Source organism: Balaenoptera physalus (assembly GCF_965194825.1).
Source record: "Balaenoptera physalus genome assembly, chromosome: 8".
In the NCBI taxonomy this organism is placed as follows: Eukaryota; Metazoa; Chordata; class Mammalia; order Artiodactyla; family Balaenopteridae; genus Balaenoptera; species Balaenoptera physalus.
In genome coordinates, this window is record NC_138887.1 from 100,086,131 (window position 1) to 100,107,097 (window position 20,967).

The 20,967-nt window shown below is 46.3% G+C and overlaps 2 protein-coding genes across 2 annotated transcripts in view; one reads left to right on the forward strand and one right to left on the reverse strand.

The window, feature by feature from the left end:
- The window catches only part of SND1 (staphylococcal nuclease and tudor domain containing 1), a 421,659-nt gene that overhangs the window by 294,090 nt on the left and 106,602 nt on the right, over positions 1-20,967 (forward strand). The window lies entirely within an intron of this gene.
- LRRC4 (leucine rich repeat containing 4) overlaps positions 9,500-20,967 on the reverse strand; it is a 59,205-nt gene continuing 47,737 nt past the window's right edge. The window contains exon 3 of the mRNA XM_082472332.1: positions 9,500-18,838. Coding sequence (XP_082328458.1) covers positions 18,753-18,838 — 86 coding nt within the window. The 3' untranslated portion in view covers positions 9,500-18,752. The remainder of the gene's footprint in view (positions 18,839-20,967) is intronic.

A 20,967-nucleotide genomic window follows, 5' to 3' on the forward strand; every position in this document is an offset into this window, starting at 1 on the left:
GAGTGGGGCAGTTAGCCCTCAGTGAAGGATCCCCAAGCAATGTGTCCAGTAGCAATGGAAGTTGCCAGTTAAATCTCAGCTGTATGTTAGGTTGCAGACTCTTTTTTTTTTTTTTTTAATACATCTTTACTGGAGTATAATTGCTTCACAATACTGTTAGTTTCTGTTGTACAACAAAGTAAATCAGCCATATGCATACATATATCCCCATATCTCCTCCCTCATGCGTCTCCCTCCCACCATCCCTATCCCACCCCTCTAGGTCGTTGCAAAGCACCGAGCTGATCTCCCTGTGCTATGTGGCTGCTTCCCACTAGCTATCTGTTTTACATTTGGTCGTGTATATATGTCCATGCCACTCTCTCACTTCGTCCCAGTGTCTTACCCTTCCCCCTCCCCGTGTCCTCAGGTCCTTCTCTTATGTCTACCTCTTTATTCCTGCCCTGCCACTAGGTTCATCAGACTCTTAACACAGAGAGATACTGTGTCTGAAAAGGGATTCCTTCTAGTGAGTAAAGCTGCATTGTTGGGACAGAATGTGATGGTGAAAATTGGAAGGTGGAAATGTGGGGTCTGCTTGATTGAAGAATGTGCCTGAGTTCACAGGGCCTTTCACCAATCCTGGTCCCTTCCTTAGTAGTGAGTGTGGGAACAGTTCTCATTCATGATTCCTACTCCAGTCTTTTGTAGTTTCAATCCCATTTCCTCTTTATTTATGCAAGATACTTTTATTTTTTCCTGCCCCTAATTTTTTTTTTTTTTCCTTCTTTTCTCTCCCTCTTCCCTCTGATAGGAAAGGGGGGCGGGCAGGAAGCTTTCTGTGGTGGGACTTGTGAACCAGCGCCTGTGCTCAGTGCGTTTACATGGATTCCTCATTGAATCTCCCTTAACCCTCTCAATCTGCCCTTTATTTAATTTATCATCATAATGTTCGTTTGGGGGACAGTAAAAGAAATACCAAGGAAAAGTTCTAAATGCTTTGAATCAAATGAAATTTTTTCCTCATCCTATCAGTGAATTCTTTTCACTTAGATTTCAAGCTGTTGCAAAACAAGTCTTGTTAATTTTCATTTATTCAGAGGCTGCTTATCCCATTTGGCAATTACTACTTCCTTCCCCGCTCTCTCCTGCTGCTGCTCTTATCTTAGCCTTTTTACTGTTCCTCCTCCACCAGAGGGATGGAGAGGGGAATGGATAGAAAATTTAAACAGTAAATGTTGCTACTTTTTTTTTTAATGAGATCATTGTGAGGCAAAAACTGACAACAGTTATGTTTGGAAAATTGGATTGACTTTTAAACATTCACTGTCTTACAAGTACTTCTTGGTGTTGTGGGCAAAGATAGATGGGCTGATTGATGCAGAGAGTACAGAGGGCAACTAGATGAGTGCCTCTCGATGGAATGAGTCTGGCACAACCTGTCTTCCTTCCTTCTCTCCCTTCAGCAAATATTTACTGAATGTACACTGTGTTCTGGGGACAGAATGGTGAACAAGACAAAGGCCCACCTTTCAGGAGCTAGCCGTGGGTTTCTGTCTAGGGGTGCCGTGCTCAAGATCTTACTTGTGAAAATATTTCTCTCCACTCCCCCCAGGACGCAGCCCGTGGGCCTCTTAAGAGCAGGAGCCTTTGTTACCTATGCAGGTAGGATCGTCGGTCCTTCCCTCACTGCTGCTTGATTTCTTCTCCGTGATGAAGCAGTGGGTCTGCTGGTCTGACGAAGCAAGGCTTGGGAGAGACTCGGGAGATTCCTCTCATCCTTTAGTCTCTTATGTCTTCGGCTTTGTCTCTCTTGCCCTGGAAACTCAGTCTCCAGCCGTGTGACCGCTCTCCAAGAGCTTTGTATTTGTGTTGGCAGAAGTTTGGATCTGGAGAGCAATACTTCTTATGGATTAATTGCCAAAGTAATTATATTGTAAAATAATACGCATGATTGATACTTAATATATCCCTCTCCGGGGAGCTGGAGAGCTTCACTGATTTGGAGAGGTGAGCCGGTTGCTGGTTTAGGAGCAGAGCTTTGTATGAAAAGCCAAATGGATGGCCTGGGCTTAAAGGCAGGAGCAGAAGATGGGAGGTGGTTACAGGACAGCCACCGTAATCAGGAGGTGTGTTGCTCCACGAAGGTGCCCGCCGGTTACACTCAAGACGTGGTAAATCTCCAGGAGATGATGGGCAGCGGGGCGAGAGGAGAGGAATCTTTCTTTTTTTTTTTTTTTTTAAATTTTATTTATTTATTTATTTATGGCTGTGTTGGGTCTTCGTTTCTGTGCGAGGGCTTTCTCCAGTTGTGGCAAGCGGGGGCCACTCTTCATCGCGGTGCGCGGGCCTCTCACTATCTCGGCCTCTCTTGCTGCGGAGCACAGGCTCCAGACGCGCAGGCTCAGTAATTGTGGCTCACGGGCCCAGTTGCTCCGCGGCATGTGGAATCTTCCCAGACCAGGGCTCGAACCCGTGTCCCCTGCATTGGCAGGCAGATTCCCAACCACTGCGCCACCAGGGAAGCCCAGGAGAGGAATCTTGTTCTCCTGTTCAAGCTTGTTGAGAACGAGCCTCCCCGTGTCTGCAGTGGGGTCCTGCGGATAAAGACTCCTCCGCTGCCGCCCAGGCTGCAGAGCAGCCGCTCTGTAAAGCTTCTCCCTCCCCTTCCCTGATGAGCAGGGCACACGCAGCCTCTCCGCACAGCTAGAATGCCTTATTTATTGATTCGGGTGATCCTAATGTGCCTATTTAATACCCTTCTAAAAGCGCTTTTTAGCACATGAGCAAGTAAGGAAACCCACTAAATCCTAGGCACAGAGGGCTGTTTAAGGATGTTCCTGCCGCTGCATACTTATGGACAGGGGCTGGAGTTACGACATTTATCTCTGTTCGCTAGGGCACTGATGTGTATCTGCTGCATCTCCCATGGAGAGCTGCGCCTTATCTTGAGAGAGAGCAGTGAGAGCACAGCCATCACTTGTGCTGCCCGGGCGGGTGGGGACTCCTTGCGGGAAGCCATGTCGCCCCCTACCGGCGGGGGTGGGGTGAGCGTGGTGGCACATGCCATGGAGACTTGGGCGGAAAATCAAGGATTTAAAACAGGAGAGAGAACGATACAGTTCCTAATAGCTCTCCTCAGGGAGGAATGTTTTAACCTGCTTCCTTTTTTTTTTTCTTTTAAACTGTATAGATTTTTTTTTTCCAATAAATTTATTTATTTATTTATTTGGCTGCGTTGGGTCTCTCTTGCTGCGTGCGGGCTTTTCTCTAGCTGCGGCGAGTGTCATTGCGGTGCGTGGGCTTCTCATTGCAGTGGCTTCTCGTTGTGGAGCACAGGCTCTAGGCGCGCGGGCTTCAGTAGTTGTGGCACGTGGGCTCAGTAGTTGTGGCTCGCAGGCTCTGGAGCACAGGCTCAGTAGTTGTGGTGCACAGGTTTAGTTGCTCCGCGACATGTGGGATCTTCCTGGACCAGGGCTCGAACCCGTGTCCCCTGCAATTGACAGGCAGATTCTTAACCACTGTGCCACCAGGGAAGTCCCTATAGATTTGTTTTTAAAAGAGATGGTCAAGTGGTTTCTTTTTCTGTTTTTTTTGTGTGTGTTAAAGAAATAACATGGTTATTGACGATTTTGTGAAAATAGAAAAATTAGAAATGAGTAAGCACTTCCATCATCCAAACAGTAGCCAACATTTGCGTGCAACTCCTTTCCTCTTGTGTTCCTAACCTATTCCCTGCTGGCTCTGAGAGCCAGGAAAGACCTGGTTTGATCTCCATGTCTTATGCAAGGGCCCTCACTAACTTGGATTAACTTGTCTGTTTCTCTGTCCTTAAAATATAGGACTGGTAAATTTAAAGGAGATTAAAAATAGAAAAGTAAATGGAGAGCGAGCTGGAGGGAAGACAGGCTGAGTTCTGTTGTTAGATTGTCCTTGGTACTGGCCCTTGGGAATTTGTGGTTGAGCAGAAATTTAGGGCTCTTTTTGAGCTTCTGAGACCCAGCCTTTTAGGGACCAACACCCACCCCATTTCTTGGGCATATTATCAGGAATCCATAGAGTTTATAGAATTAGTTTCTTCTAATCTTCCTTCCAGGCAGGATCCCAGTCTCCTAATGAATCTTCCTTCATGTGTTCTAGTGATCCTTCTGGTCTGTATTCTCTATAACAGAGATGTTTCTAGAATGCACATCTGCTCAGGTTGTCCCCCAGCTTATAATATCTCAGTGGTTCTTTTGCCTTCACAATAAGGCTTTGAAGGTTCTTCATGGTCTGAGCCCCATTCATCTTTGTAGCTTTCACCTCCCTGCACCTCTACCAAGCCCTCTTCCTGAGCAGAGGCACTTGACGTGTCCAGAACCAGCCATGCTGGCCTCAGGGATTTAACACATTTTGTTCTCTCAGCTTAGAGTGTCTGGCCCCTTTTCTCCTTTCATCATCAACCCTTCACCCCCAGGAGTCCAGCTCTAGGTATGTGCTCTCAAGGAAACCTCGGTTTAGCATCCTGATTATCTGTGTACATGTCCGTATGTTCCTTGCCCAGCTCTATGCCCACTCCTTAGCCCAGCGCCTGGCATGGAGTGGGTGTGCAGTCCGTGTATGCCGAACGAACAGAGCAATGCACAAAGATTTTCATACGGTCATCACCTGCCAGGTCTCTGCTCCCATCTCCTTCCTCCGTGACTGCGCAGGTTCCCTGAAATGCAGAGTCAAGGTACCCCACCTGCTCTGATTGCCCCACTGTGTGCAGTAGAGGTCTGGAGGATACATCAGATGGCATCGGAGTGACCAGTCCATTTGGGGAGGATGGTGTGCTTGTTAAAACAGACTAAAATTGTCAAAGCAGTGAAGTGAGGATGCAGTTAGAAAACATATGTGGAAGTTCATGGGGCAAAGAGTGATCGGGAGGAGCTCCCTGGAGGGCGTGGAGCTTCAGCCAAGTCCTGAGGGCTGTTTCCTGGTCTGCCAGTGATTATTACTGGTCTGCTGCTGAGTTCCAAGGACGGGAGCAAGCCTCAACAAGCAAGTCATCTCCTCATCCTAGCCCTGGACACTCCACTCCATGCACTTTGATGCATGTGTGCGTGCATTTGGGGCAACTTCTCCCTGGTACTTTCTCCGTTACTTTTACCACTCATCCCCTTCTGTCACACTATACGATTTACTTGTTTAATATCTTTTCCCTCTACTTACAAGTTCCATGAAGGCAGGGAATTCTCTCTGCTTCATTTGCTACCATGGAGTGAAACCTAGCACCTGGAATATTGCCTACTTCTTAGTGGGCCTCTCATCAATAGGGAGCATTTCCCAGAACAAGGAAATCCTGTATGAGAGGCCATATAGAAACTGAGCATTTACCCATCTGCTCTTCACTATCTGTGTCCCAGGGAACTGGAAATACATAATTAAAATGCATGATCCCATAGTTCTATCCCCAGCTCTCCAAAAAAGCAAGTCCAAGTGTGGTTTTTCATCAAAGCTATCTTACCATGTTGTCCCTGCTGCTTCTGAGCTAATGGAGTAGAGACATGACAGTGTTAGGACCACGCTGGCATCGTGTTTGGAACCAGTGGTAATACACTAACTAGCAACTTCTACTGCCGAGGTTCTCAGCATCCTGATTGGAACTTCATGGAGCCCGCCCCATCCTTCTGAGCACTGGTCCTATGTAGGTGGCGGTCGATTCGATGGCCATATCACTGTGAAAATGCCTTTGATGAATCGAAACTCATTCCCTTATCTTGTTCTTCTGATGCCACAGCTGCTGTCTTGTTGATTCAAAACCGAGACTGAGGATATATAACCCACTAAGTTTCTGTTTCTGACCGTCGTGTTCCATAGAAGGCTGTTGTTTCTGTTCCACTTGGTGTGTACCTTTTAAACAGCAACAGGATTGTGGGCTTGTCCTCGTCAGTCTTGACCGTATAGTAGAGGATTGTCCAGAGAAGGGTTGCTCAGGATTCTTAGACTAAGAATTGTGTGATGAGGATAATGCTGTAGCTGATTAAGTCATGATCAGCAAGTGTTTGGCTGCTTCTTAGCTCGTGTGTCGAAGTCTGGGGGTTGACATGAGGATATTTGGTGAACCCACAGGCCCCGGTAAAATCTGCTGGAAGGCCAGTAGTGCAAGGCCAGTCTAGTCTGAAGGGTCAGGTCACCTATGGGAAGCTTCCTCCCTATCCATCACACTGGTCCTTGCCACCCAGGGGTTGAGGTTGAAATGGTTAACCCTTCTGAATTACTTCAGTGGGCACTTACTGTTTACCAACACTGCTAGAAGCATCTAAATGGTAAATTACCTGATTTAACATGTATAATAATCCTAGAATGCATTTAAATTGTTATCCGTGTTTCTCAGGTGAGGATACTGATCCCAGTTGTCTGTGGTAGCCCTGAGAGGCAGAACTAGGACTAACCCTGCAGCACTTAACTCTCCCTGTGAGGGTCAGGGTTGACCGGCATGGTAATAAGAGTCCTGTAAGACTGGGGTTCCAGTTCCCTGTGGAGATTCAGGCCTCTATGTGAAGCCCCTGGATAAATGTAACACATTGTCTTAGACTGACTACTCTACGTCTTTTTTGTCCATCGCTAAGTATCCAGAGCACGTGCGCCTGCTCTCCGACCTCTGTCTGCGCCACTGAGAAAGAGGTACGCGGGCCTTCCCACACAGGAGCAGCAGTCGCCTCTCCCGCCTTCCCCTAGCCTTTGCCGAGTGCGTGGACGCGGCGATTCGGAGGCATTGGGCACAAGTACCAGCCTAGAACCGGTGACTTCTCAGCCATCTGGGTTCTCTGCCCATACAGGAAATAGGACCAGAGGTGCGAGTGGAGGATACAGGATGGAGAGGGAGACGGCATGCCACACACTGGCATGTTTGCTGCTATGGCTCTTATTACAGTTCTAAGGCAGTGTTAAATTAGCCAGTTAATAAAAATGAATATACCATTGGAAGCTACATTTGTGTGGGCCTTGTTGTTGGTGGTGTTAAATGGGCTAATTTAACACCATCCTAGAATGGTGGTGATTGTGATAGCAACAGCCCACAAGTTCAGGAGAAGGTGGGGGTGGTTCCCTCCACAGCTTCCCCGGGCGGTGCCGTGTGCCCTGTGTCTTTGTTTGCTGAGGAGATGGGATAAACAATATCTAGACATCAGCTGTTCAGTGGCCCTTGGGACTCTGCTTCATGGTCAGGGGGATGTCTTAGGAGTCTCTCCCTGGCAGACTACATTGCAATCATTTTTGTGTACCCATTTCTTCACATGTAGCTGTCTATATACTTATTCACCCCTGGATGCCATTCTAACAATGGCTTTCCATTTCACTCAAAACTGGAGTTCTTATTGTGGCCTACAAGTGTGTCCTTTCTACCCCTCCACAATATGTGTATTTCTAACATGTGCAACAGTGCTTGGCATATAGTAGGTGCTTGGTAAATATTTGTTGATGAAAGAACTCCAACTAATAGCCACAGTATTCTCCTGTGATACAGAGATCTAGACAGGTGTGTTGGCAGTCATGTTGTGAGTATAGATTTTCATTTTATCTCAGCACTGGCCAACATCAATCAACAGAAGAATTTGTTCGTGTTCTCCATTGAGTTCTTGTGCCCCCTCCAATCTACTGTCTGTTCCCACTCAGGTGGAGATAAAAGTAGAAATAGATCTGCTCTTCTAGCTGCTGCCCATTCGTCTTCTGGAGCCAGCTGGGTCGGAAGAGAAGGGCCAACAGTGCCTTTGCTCCTGTGGCTTTCCCCTTTCCCAGTTCCACATGACAGGATCTGGGCCAGTATCACAATTGTTGGCACAGACGCCCTGTTTTCCTCCACTTTCTAGAATGGATCCTCATTATTGATTCACAGTAAGTTCATGGTGTGGGGCTGCCCAGATGACCATGACTAAATGCCCTTAGCAGCTCCCCTCCTTCCAGCCACTGCAGCAACCGGAAGCGTTCCCCACATATTTCAGACCCCCTTTGGGGGGTTGATCCTGCTCCTGATTAAAACCACTAATCTCTAATAGAAGAACAAAGAAAACATCCTATTACAGTTATCTAGAAAATGGGGTGGAGTGCAGAAGTTCTGTTGAGCAACATAACTTATTTTTCTTTTTTTGAGGCCCCAGCTGAGGTTAAGTAAAGATGAATTAATAATGAAGTGAAATCAGCCTGGTTATATGACTTACTCCGTTTAGCTATGTCCTACAGCCCTAGGGGCATCAGTTGCTGAGAAAACAGACATTAAATCTGTATTCACCATGATCCTTCTGTGTTGATCTGTTCAGGAAAATGGACCACGTTGCCGTCTATATTCACATCTTCTCTGAGTTATATTTTAGGAGGGAGATTAGGGCCAGACTCTGAGAGCCTTTAAGGAATTATATCAGATGCTGCAGTGTTACAGTGAAATTGGAATGAAAGCTCAACTTCTGAGAGGTTCAGTACCAGCCTGCCAGCTGCCCAGGAACATCCTGGGATGAAGCTTAGGGGAATCCAAGGGAAGTTAGGTCTTGGAGAAGAGTTTTCTAGAGCCAAATGTGTCCTTTCATTCTCAGATGGACTTGGGAGGTGTAGGCAGAGGTGCCTTAAACCATAAGAAAATCATTTTTACTTCTTCCTGGCAAGATAGGGCATTCACTAAATGCGTCCCTATCCTTCGGACCATGTAACCCCCTCACATGTGGACCTCTCTAGGTTTTCCTGTGGCCATAGCATTCTATCCAGATAGTTACTGAATTTGTCATTAATGTAGATGCATACCTGCTTTGCAGAATTAAATTACCTACTTGGGTAATTAGGGAGCATGAAATTTTAACATATCGCCCAAGTATCTAGGTATATTTCTAAAATCTTGCTGTAGTCGATCAGTGGCCTTTTTTTTTCATACAGTATCTACAAATGGTATTTATTTAACGTTTTTTCCTTCTTTCTTTTTCTTTCTTTTCTTTCTTTCCTTTTTCCTTTTTTTTTTTTTTTTTAAACGGAGCTACATGATGGTGAGGTCTGGATTCAGACATGCTCATTTTGAGCTGCTTGAACAGCAAGCTGAAACATGAAACTAGAAGAAACCTTAGGATGATAGCAAAACAAATAAAAATTAAATTCTTTGATTGTTTGCCACTGTACCAAACACGTGCAAAGAGCACTCCTTTTCAAAAAAGAAAGACCTAAAACCAACACAACCAAAATTTAAATACTACTTTTGCCATTTGAAATTGTCTAATCAGCCTCATTTTCCTCTATTGACATCATCATCTTCTGTTTGTTCTGATGCTTCATTTTTAGTATCTCTATGGGCTTATGAAAGCAGAAAGATTGCCTCGGTTGGAACAAGCTTCTCTACCATTTCCTATGTGTCCGTTCTCAACCAAAATAAATCAGCGCAAATACCAGTGTCTGCTCCTTACCAGGCCTTTGAGACCTGCTTGGAAGAAAAAAGAGGGTATATCTTATCAGGCTAGCTGAAATCAACAAGCAGGACACCCTTCAACAATAATAGTGTTGCCCTTTGGAGTCAGAAGGGCGTCTTTCTTAGCATTACCTTTGAGAGCTGATTGGCCAGACCATTCTCAGCACATAACCTGTGAGTTCCAGTGATTTGATCCTATCAACACATTAAGATCATTGTGCATAACTCTTAGAATTTGTTAAGAGAGTATCAAGGTAGGATAACCACATTGGTGTATATTATTTATGCCTTTTCTCATTATTAAAAAGAAAAAGTAATTTCAGAGTTCTAATGTAAAGCTGAAGTACACTTTGCATAAAGAGTATGATGAATTTTCTCACTACTTGGAATTGCTGTGCTTGAAGGAAAATGGGGAATGGGAATGAATATAGTCCAATAAATTAAGCCTTGAAACCCAAACAGTGCTGTGTAAGCAAGCTGACTACAAATCAAACACAAGTGTTTGCTAAAGAATACGTGATCTCAGTTGAAGCTGAACAGAACCAGCCTCTTTGTACATATGTGTATATTTCTCTTGACATGTGCAAAGACTTATTGCATTTCCATTCCTGTGGCCTCAGAGCTCTCTGGCAAAAGTATCATCCATTCATGAAGAAGAAAACTGCAGAGCAGATTTCCCCAAATGGCAAAGAATAATCTTCCTCAAATGTTGACAAATAGCAGGTGGGACTTGGGTGGGTTTTCTAGCTTTAAGGATCCCCAGATTTCCTATGTTTGTTTTTTAATATGTGATTTTCATTTCTTCACATTGTTCTGGCTAGCATATACCAGTTGTGGAAGGCTAGGTCATCGTGTGGATCACAGCGATCAAGCCCAGTGTGTTCATTCTTTTCAGCCCCATCCTCCAGGCAGCTGCTGATAGCCTTCCTGGAGCAAGTGCTGGAAACCGTCCAACTCCTCATTTTACAGATGAGGAAACAGAGGCACAAAGAAATGGAGCAGCCTCGTCATGGTCACAAGCTGTATTAGTCGTAAGGCAGGGGCTTCTTCCCATGGACTTTCATCTCTATACCTTGCGCTCTGGCATAGCATGTTCTTAACTCACCTTTTTTGAACAGATTGCTCCCAACTCAGAGCCAAAGCTACTTGAAGCATGAGTTCAGATGACACTGTGATCTCTTGGAGTCGATAGTAAAGTTTGGAGTAGAGCGTATTTTCCTTCTTCGAACCTCATGTCAAATCTCCAGTTACTTTTTAGCTTATTCTGATGACTGCATTCCATTTGATCTATTTTTCTCTAAGTTGTTCAGCAGCCGTGGGCCAAAATCATTATGTTCTGACTGAACCAGGAGATGGTGGCAGCTAGATTTGAAACTGAAATGCAAAGCATGTGCAGGGTGCAGCAAGTTGTTCGCTTTGGGTGATTGAGGATTATGGGTGAGGGAGTCCGGGAAGGTGGGGCTGAATTGCATCTTTCCCAACTGGGAGGCAGTTGTGGCATTTGGAGTGGAACTTTTCTGGACTTCCCATGAATTGCAGGATGTTTAGCGTCTTAGCTCCCCCTCCAGGGTGCCATAGCACCGTCTCCCAGGGGAAACATTGGGCGCATCAGTAAACCACTCCTGCAGTTTTCCAAACACTCCCAGGTGGTGTTTGCACAGCCCCGGAGTGAGAGATCTATTGGTTGGTAGCAGTATTGGAGAAGGAAGATGGAAACATGGAAAAATGGTTCTCCTGCTTTAGGAGTTGGCAATCTCTTTTTCAGTAGGATCAGTATTTAACAATGGCATCCAGAAAGAGAACTCCCATGCCACCCTGATGCCTTATGCACAAGTTAGTGGCAGGGATGGGGGTGGTGGAGAAAAATTTGCTAAAATCACAGTGGAAAAAATCAGTAAAGGATGTAATTTCTGCTTTCATGGAACTGTCACTTGTTGCCATCCATGCTGTTTCTTTCTGGGAGCATGAATAACAGCAGCTTGATTTACTCCCTTCCTAAATTCCCAGCTGTTGTCTGTTCTTCATGCTTCACAAACGTCAGTGAGAAATAAGTCCTGGCATCTGAGAGATGCAGACCATTTCTTCCTAATCAGCATCCTATCCCTCCTGGCTGCTCCTTACTCCTGCCATGTTCTTTATAATCAAAAGTGTTAGCATTGTGTTGTATTTTTCTTGTAGTATCTTTTTACATAAGGGTATGGTAACTCTGCATTCGCCTGGAAACTAAAATTCCTAAAAATATTTTCAAAAAATCCAACAGCATTTTGGGGGTCATCGGATCTCCCATCAAGCAGTGGTTTAGACCATGGTTAAATATACTAAAACTTACCAGGACGATTATCCTCTAAAAGTATTAGCTTGTATAGTAATACATACTTTTCAGTGTTTTCACATATTTTTCCCCTCTGGGTGCCTATTACAATGCTGTGAGGTAGGAAGGGCTATTGTTATCACCAATGAGACTCAGAAAAGTTGTTACTTGGCCAAGGTCACATAGTTTAATTAAGGACGGAACTGGCACTTAGTACCCCGCCATTTCCTCCTCCTCCTTTTCAGGGACTGAGGGAGGAGACCAATTTGATTTGTCCTCTTTGGATGTCAGAACAATGTTTCTTTTTTTAAAGGAATATTTTAAGCTTTTCAATTCCGATCTTCCATTGAGACAAGTTCTTTATTCTTCTGCCAACGAAACGTGACCTCCTGTCAATCAAATATCTGTGTCCCCCTTTAACTCTTAGTTTTGAAACTTGTCTCAGTAACACAGACCTGCAGTCCCTGTTGCCTGGTGTGTATATGTAATGTGGGGAAAAGCCATTTCCATGGTAGTAGGAAGTTAAAGATTTTTGTGACGTGCTGATGAGTTATGAGTCCACTTTTTACTTTCAGTCCCCTTTGAATTCCTCTGCAGAGGTTTGATGATTAGCCAATGACAGAGGGAAGAAGAAAGCTATGATAATGGTTTTCAAATAGATCGTAATTTTAATTGAAAAGAAATCTGACTGATAACATGAAATCTGACTGATAAAACATGTTTAGATAATAGGTATGCACACAGTGTTAGAATAATTATTACCTTTTTTGATTCTGTGAAATTATAATAAAATTTGTTGGGAGAAAGAATGCATAGGAAGCAGTTTGTTTTGTTAATAAGCCAGTTCCTTTTCTGCCTTAGAAGTGAGTGTAGTAGGAAGATTTGGCATTGTGCTTTCCCAAGCACAACACATCAGCTCTCAAATATCCTGACCTGGGCTGTGGTTCTCAGAAGGAACTCGAGTGTCCTGCCAGGCACATCCGTAGAGTCCTTTGCGCCTGCGCCCCTCCTGATTGCCTTGCGTAGCACCCTTCTGCCATTGTAAACATTGGGAGCATCAGTAAGCAGCCCCCCGCTTGTGCTAGATGCGTGTTCCTCTGGCTAGTTGTTCACTCTTTCAGAGTGAACTTCAGGGTTGACTCCTGTCCAGATCCTTTACCTCCTCTGTGTTCGCAGGGCATCCCGTGCTGCGTCTATCATTGCATCATCCTTGTAACCACGTTGTCGTTGCATTGGCTTGTGACTGTTTCTTTGTCTGGAGTTTTGACACTGGGGACATGGTAGAAACTCTGTAAAGGGTGGGTGGGCGGGTGGTGATCTACTGTTCGGCCTCCCCAACCCCTGCATCCTGAGGAAGAGCATCACTGTGGCGTGTCCCTTTCTCTAGCCTGTCGTTGTGAGTGCCTTAAACCGGGAGAGGGAAGGGGTGTGCTGACTGGGTCTTCTGCCACGCATCTAGGCAGAACCTGCAGTCTCGCGCAGCAAGGCGGAGTGTAGGGAAAGTAAATGATTTAGGAGACAGAACGCTTGGGGTGTGATGCTGGCGCCACTCCCTCGTGTATAAAATGACAGAGGTGGACAAAGATACTCCCAAGGATCTCTTAATCACTCTGACTTCGGGAATTCTGTGAAATACCCCTTCTTTAGGGAGACACTTTTAGTGAATTCATTACAAATATGAATTTCTGACTCACAGGAGCAGACTCAAATTCTGGATCTGCCATTTATAAACCTGTTATGTAGGGCAAGTTATTTAACCTGTCTTTGCCTCAGTTATCTCATCTGTAAATTAGGGGTGCTCTAAGTATTAAATAGCATGACGCATGTTTTTTTAAAAGTACTTAATCCGGTGCTTAACCACAACGGAAGATACCACTCAGATTACAGTAGCTGTTATTTGTTAGACTAATTTCTTTGTGATCAGTCTATATTCTCTTGATATATGTCAAAAAAAAGAACACAAACAAACAAAAAAACCCCTTTCAGTGATATGTAAACCTCGCTGTGATAATACCAACTACTTCCTAATGTGTTTTTTAAAAGCCAGCGTAGCCTATCAGATTATCTGTCTGCTCAGGAAAAGACATCCAAAAACAGAATTCCATAGGCTAAACCAGGACCCTGGGCAGCCTGAGTTAAGATGAAGTGCATTCAGCCCAACTGATAGGATTCAATGGCAAGAACAACTGCCTGTCAAAAGATACGGCTTATAATCTGTGCCTCATAACCAAGTTGGCATGTGACTTTGTGTAGGTCATTTAATTTCTCTGATTTCCTGTTTCCTCCTCTGTGAAAATACAGAGTTTGGGCTGAACGATTTCTAAGGTTCTTTCCAGCTGTAAAATGTGATTCTGTAAATGTTTAGGTGATACATGTAGATGTCCTTACAGTCATTTCCTTTTGTGTTTTAGGCTGGAAACCTAGGAAAGATAGGCAGTGTGGTTTTCTTCTCCAAGTTTTCCTTTAGGTTCTGTGTGTTATAGAATTGTCGTCAGTGTATGTGTTTTCTAGGTCCTTTATACATAAACTTGTATTAAAGCATGTGCCCCAACCCCTTTCTTCTGTTGAACGCTGGGTGTTAATCCCTTTTCCATGTTATCTTGTTAACTTTGACCCGTGATTCTTGCCTCATCGAATCTTTGTTCTCATCTGATACATATTAAATAAGCAGGTCCTCAGTGTCTTTACCACAGAAGCACTGAATTCAAGTGCTGTGATTCATTCATTCCTTTAGCGATCTTTTTACTGCACTTTCACCCAGCTTCAGGCCGCCCTTTGCAGCCAGATCATTGCTGGACTTCAGCTCTGAGTTGTTCAGATGTCCCCCTACCCAGTAGCTCAATCCCTTTGCTGTTGAGGGTGATCACCGACCTTTCTACCCAGCTTAGAAAGCTGTAGGCTGTCTCTGCAGAAAATGCCAGATACGGGAGGAAAAGGGTGTAAGCAGCCAAGGAAGGAGAGGGAGCTTGAAACAGCATTGTTACTCAAAATGGCAAATAGTTTAATACGGCTGGCGTGTCTCCTGTAAGAGGGACGATGGTTAAAGACGAGTTTGGGAAGTCAGAGTCCCCGTCTTTGAAGGGCCCTGTGTCCATGCTGCTTAGATTGTACCTCATAGAGAAGTCGTCGATGACTTCGAGTCGTGGACATTCTTAGTGAGTGATGAGTCTGAAGAAGGCTGTCAGTCTTCTCTTCAGAAAATACATGACCACACAAAGATTTTCATACAGTTTCATTGGATTGGCAGACACTAGCCCAAGCCCATCCTTGACCCACCCCCGTCCCTGACCCCCACTCCCAGGTTAGGAATCCCTAAGGTGAGTAATAGGAAGCAGTGAATGGTGGGTAATGCGTTATGTCTTTTTTTTCTTTTTCTTTTTAGTTTTAGAAATGATTATTACGTAGTAAAGCACACGAATCTTAAGTATACAGCTTGATTCGTTTTATGTATATAAAAGTACACATATAACTGCAAGTAACCAAGTAAACCACTACCCATGTAGAGGTATAGAATATTTCTAGCATCCCAGCAGGCTCTTTCATGGCCTTCCCCTCAAAGATAACCAGTATTTTGACTTCTGTTGCCATAGATGAGTTTTGCCTGTCTTGGACATCATACCGGGAATCATAATCTTATTTTACGAACTTTATTTTACCCAGCTTTTGTCTGAGATTCATCCATGTTATTAGATATAGTGGAAGTCCCTCCTTTTTCACTGCATTGTCTATTTTTAAAAGATTACTTTTACCGCAATACGAAGACTAGATTGGGAGAATCCAGACTGCAGTCAGGAAGTTTGGGTAAGATGAAGAGGAAAGAACAGATCTGGTTAGGAGGGTTCTGATCTAGAATTCTGCTGGTTGTTTGATAATAGAGGATGGGAAAAGAGAGGTCGCTTTTCTGGCTTGTAAATAATAGCATGTTTGCAAGGAGAAGGTTATTAGGTCACCTTTGAGACCTTGAACATTCGATGCCTGTGGATTTTGGCAGGTCCAGATGAATTTGGTAGAAAGGTCAGAACTAAAGATGAAAACTTAGAGCATCATCAGCTTATAATGGAACCTGAAGCACAGGGAACGAATGTGATTGCCTGGGACTGGGGGTTAGAGGAGGACGCAGCTGTGAAGGTGCAGGTTCTGACCGCGGAGACTTAGAGAAATAGGAGGGGCACCGGGAGGAAGGGTTAGCAAGGAAGCCGAGCCAAGGGCAGCGTGTGCGTCACAGAGGCCTGAAAGTTGGGAGGAGGCTTTGTGAGGTGTTCTGTAGCACCTCTCCTCTCCCACTCCTCCTGTATGTTTGTGTTCTGTCCGTACATGTGCCTGTCGTCCACACTGAATTGTGAGTTCTCAGAGGAAAGGCGCTGTGTTCCTTCCCCTACTCATTACTTTCCAGAATCTAGCAGAGTCAGTCTTTTACCTGGAAGTGCTCATGGAATGTCCAGGTTGCACTTACTTCTAAGGCAGCCCTGAATTGGATGCCCTTCCCTGATGAGCACCTGGGGGGGTCTCTTGATGAGGGAGCTTGGGCCCAGGAACAGAGCTGGGTTCAAAGCCCGGGCTCTGCAGAGCCCGAGGGGCAACGAGCAGCGGCGCTCTGGGAACGGCCTCCTTCAGCGAGCTGGGCGGCTCCTTCAGTTACATAAGATGCGTGTGTTCTGGCCGGGAAGAGCTGCCTGAGTGAGTGGTTAGCAAAAATGATTTGTGTGGAGTTATTTTGAGACCCCACAGGAGGGAATGGCAGCCAAACCCTGCAGTATTTTAAACCGCATCACTCATCTACAGAGATTAATCCATTACAGAGTCTCAGCCAGAACGCTGGTAACAGGGAAAGAAGAATCTTTAGGGTCCTAGCAGATTATAAACACCACTTCTCCCGGTCCACACAAGGTGAATTCAGTGGCTTAGACCGAACTCAGTGCCTCCAGATTCTCCCACACATACTCCTCTGTCCTGTCTGCCCTGAGGGCTGGAAGTGGCCCTGCAGGTTTCCTTCTGTCGGGTTGGCCTGGGTCACTGTGCAGCAGCAGTTTGATTATGCTCTCATTCGCTGTATAGGATGCAAATTGGCTTTCTAATAGAGGAGGGAGCCCCCTTTCTATGGTCGCCAAACACATCATTTAGCGATTGAGCTCCTTGTGGTTCCAGGCTGGCCAGGAGAAATCCCTCCTTCCCCTTCCAAAGCATTCACCTTTCTCCTGACTTAAGCGTGAACAGCTGTCGAAGGGTGGATGAATTACAGAATATAGAATTTTCCAGTTTAGCGACATTAGCAGAGAGAGGCTCCATATGAAACACTTCTCTTGTTTTTGTTTTCCTCTTGGCTGTTATGCTGTGAAATTTGCCTCCTCGCTCCCACACCCTCTTGCTGACAGCTGTCCTCTTTGCCATTCAGGAGCCAGCACCTCCCTAGATGGCTGCCTGAGATGGAAAAGGCCTTCTCCCTTTTCCTCCCCAGGTCCGCAGTTGTGTAGCCGGAGAGTTCCATGTGCTGGGACATCTGATTGCCTTCTGACCCCGAGGGATCCATCTGGGCTAGATGTGTTTTAGACACTTGCTAGACTGTGGAGGGAGGGTTGAGAAAGAAAGAACCCTATCCACGACTGTCCATCTTGTTTTGTTATATATATATTTTAGAGAATAATTATTTAATGACACAAACTGTGGAAACTGAAAAATAGTTACATAAAACAGGCAACCACGTGGGTATACAGCTTTTCAGAGCCCCTCAGATTCCTTACAAGAACGTGCCCTCTGGCATTTATTTTAAACGTAGATGCCTTGTAACAAGCTTCTTATACCCCAGCACTGGTCCTACTAGGCAGACGTGGAAGGGGGCACACTTGAGGAGAAGCACTGCTCACGCTTGTGCGCGTGGGAGAGAGAGGTGGCTTCCCCGCCACGTGCACCCCAGAGGAGCCGCTGTCCATGGTCTAAAAGGCTTCAGCTGATGGCATTTCTCTCTGGTTGTGATACTGGACGAGTCTGGCCTGATGGGGAGTGGGGCTGGGATACGGTAAAGCGTGACCTTGGAGCAGAAGGAAGTGAGAAGACACAAACAAGCCAGCATCGAAAGTTTTCAGGATGATGAAAGGGAACCTACAGGCAGCCTAGGGCTTGGGAAGAGACGTCCAGGGCGTGAGGCGGCAGAAGCGCGGCTCGTTGCTCCTTTTTCCCTGGAATGAAGCTTGATTCTCATGTACGCTCTGCCAGGGAATCCACCCGTTCCTGTCTCTGGCCTCTGCCCCTTCAGACACTCTCGCTGCGTGTCCATGCCCGTCAGTAGGTGGGTGCAGCCCCGGTGTCACTTCCCCACAAATAGCAGTTTCTGATTTGCGTCATTACGGCCACTGCGGTCCCCTGAGCGCCTCCTCCCTCTGCTCTTCAGCCCGCCTCCCCCACTCCCCTCCTCCCGCCCTCTTTCCTTGAATGTGTGAGCACAGGCGAGCGTGCGCACGCGCACACACCCCGCCTTGGTTGTCACAGCACCCGGAATCGCCATCAGGCAGCGCGCTTGATTGCGAGCTGTGTTTGGGGAGTTGATGGTCCCCACCGTCCCTCAACACACCACTGCCACTTCCTCACCAGTCGCACCCTTATCAGAAATCACGATTTGGGGCAAGCTTCTCGTCCGGGGGCTTATGCCTCGTGCTGTCCGTCAGCCGTGAGTAATGAGCCCACTGGAGCAGCTTTCCTGGCCCTTGAAGACGGGCCCAGCCTGAAGAGGCTGGTTAATATCTCCCATTGGCTGCAAAAAATCAGGCAGCTTGTCTGTCAGGTCCCTGATTTTCTCCCTCCCTTCCTCTCCTCCCTTCTCTCCTGCTTTTCAAATGAAGCTTTGTACCCGGCGTCACAGTTCAAATCCTGGTGCTCTGGTGCCCTGTTGCCACACTGTGACAGGAGCTAAAAAGCCTCAATTAAGTGCGAGCCGTGCTTTCACTGTCCCACTGGCCACAGTGACGACTGAAATCATCGTTTCTTCAGGGCTGCATCAGTGGAAGGCAAAGGACGCAGAAATCCTTTTCTTTCCCTCAGGTCTCCCAAACAGGGAAGATAATCACTTCAATAGAACAGTCTTTCCCTGAATTCTGCAAAGTGGCTTCTAGGCAGTGGTTTGGATTTGCTGTTCCTTTTTATCCCCGATAGCCCTGTGAATGAGAGAAGGAAATGAATAGACTGCTTATCACCGCACCACCGGGGTCTCCAAGACAGAGCGGAAGCTGGCTGGAATGGAGGCCGCGACGGCCTCCACCTTCCTCAGGATGGGCTCCACCTCTCCCCACAGTCCCTCGAGGGCTCCCACATACCGGGGGTTCCTCCTGCACGGGTGCAGCCGTCTCTTGCTGCAGCCTCCTGCCTGGAGGGAAAGTCTAACTCTGCCTGGTCACCGGGAGACGGGGCTGGTACACAGCCTCTGCGCACTCCTCCCTGATCAGTCCGACTCAGGCAGCAGATTTCCCCTCCAAAGGTGCCTCTCTCCTCAGCATGTAAGGAGGGTTGCTCCCTAGTGAACGAGCCCCGCCACCCCACCAGACGTTTAATTCAGTCGACTAGAAAGGTGTTTCCTATCGGAAGACGCCCTTCATACTATCGAGGCTTAAGGAAGAAAAGCAGGAGAATGGTAGGAAATCAAAACCCACGTCTTGTGCGGGTGTTTAGTCTGGAGAACATAAGTCATGAGGATGAGCGGAAAGAGATGCTGTACTGTCTTCAGATATTTGAAGGGCTGTCAAGTGGGTGATGGATGTTTTATGTGGCCCCAAGGAACTGGACCAGACTTTAGAAGGCCTAGAGGGTCAGGTTGTGGATCTCTGATTTTATGTCGTAAACTCTTGGAAGCCACTGAAGGGTTTTGAGCAGAATACTGTGCTTTAGGAAAATTAATCAGGCAGGAAGAATCAGGATAGGGGAAAATGGAGGGCAGGCAGGTAGATCAGAGGATTCTTGGCCAGAAGTGACAGGAGCTTGAACAAGCGGAGTTAGGTTGAGGATTGAGAGGATTCCATGGATCATATAAACAGCTGCGGAGGTGGAGTTAATGGAATCGATAAGACGTAGCAGTCATTAGGTTATGTGGACAAAGTAGGGACAAATCAAAGATAAGGGAGATTCTTAGACTGAGGGCTTGCTAGTGCTGCAATCAGAATAGGGGACAAGGAAAGGAGCGGAGACAATTTAGCAAGAAGATAAGTTTGTTGAGTCTGAGGTATTGGCAGGACGGTCAGGGGGGAGATACCTGTCAGACACTGGGGGATCGGGTCTAGAGCTTAGAGGACAGTTCAGGCTTACATGTCTGTAGGTTCTGTGTGATCACAGTGATGGAGAACATGAAAATGGATGGGCTTTCCAAGGGAGGGTGCAGAGAGTGAAAAGAAAGAGGCCCAAGACATAACTGAGGGCAACAGCAGGAGACAAGACGAACAGCCCAGAGAGAGGACCCCAGTAGAGGGGAGGAAAGAATTTCACGACAGGGGTGGGGCACAGTGTCGCACACCATATAGAGATGGAGTAGGACTCCTGCTGAGAAGAGGTGATGAGATTTGTCAGTGAGGAGGTTACTTTTCCAAGTAGAGTAGAAAGGTAAAGTCTGAGTAGCAGCAAGAAGTATGATAGTGAAAGTCTTGTTGTCACGGAGTGGAAGGAAGCAGTTGTGGTGAGAAACAGAGAAGGGCAACTCCAGAAATTTCAAAGTTTTGAATAGGGTCTGGGGGAGTAGAGTGGGAATAAAGGGGGCAGATGGCAAGTACAGGAGAGAAGACGTTCCTAGAACGGGGTGCAGGAGAGCCAGCGTGCGGGCACACACCTGTGCTTGGCGTTGGCTGCCTCAGCTTCCCTTGAGCCACATTTGCTTGCTTTTCACCTTCTCAGCTACACGACCGTGGGCTTTTTTAGTATCTTCATTATTATTATGCTATTACCTGTACTGATCTTCCGGTTCTGGGAAGTTAAACTCTGTCTTGCCTGAACTTTTTTTTTTTTTTATAACTTTTTTTAGGGGGTTTATTTTGGGTTTTTTTTTGGTTTATTTTTGGCTGCATTGGGTCTTCGTTGCTGCACGCGGGCTTTCTCTAGCTGTGGCGAGTGGCAGCTGCTCTTCATGGCGGTGCACGGGCTTCTCATTGTGGTGGCTTCTCTTGTTGCGGAGCACGGGCTCTAGGCACGTGGGCATCAGTAGTGTGGCACACAGGCTCAGTAGTTGTGGCTCACGGGCTTAGCTGCTCTGCGGCATGTGGGAACTTCCCAGACCAGGGCTCGAACCCGTGTCCCCTGCATTGGC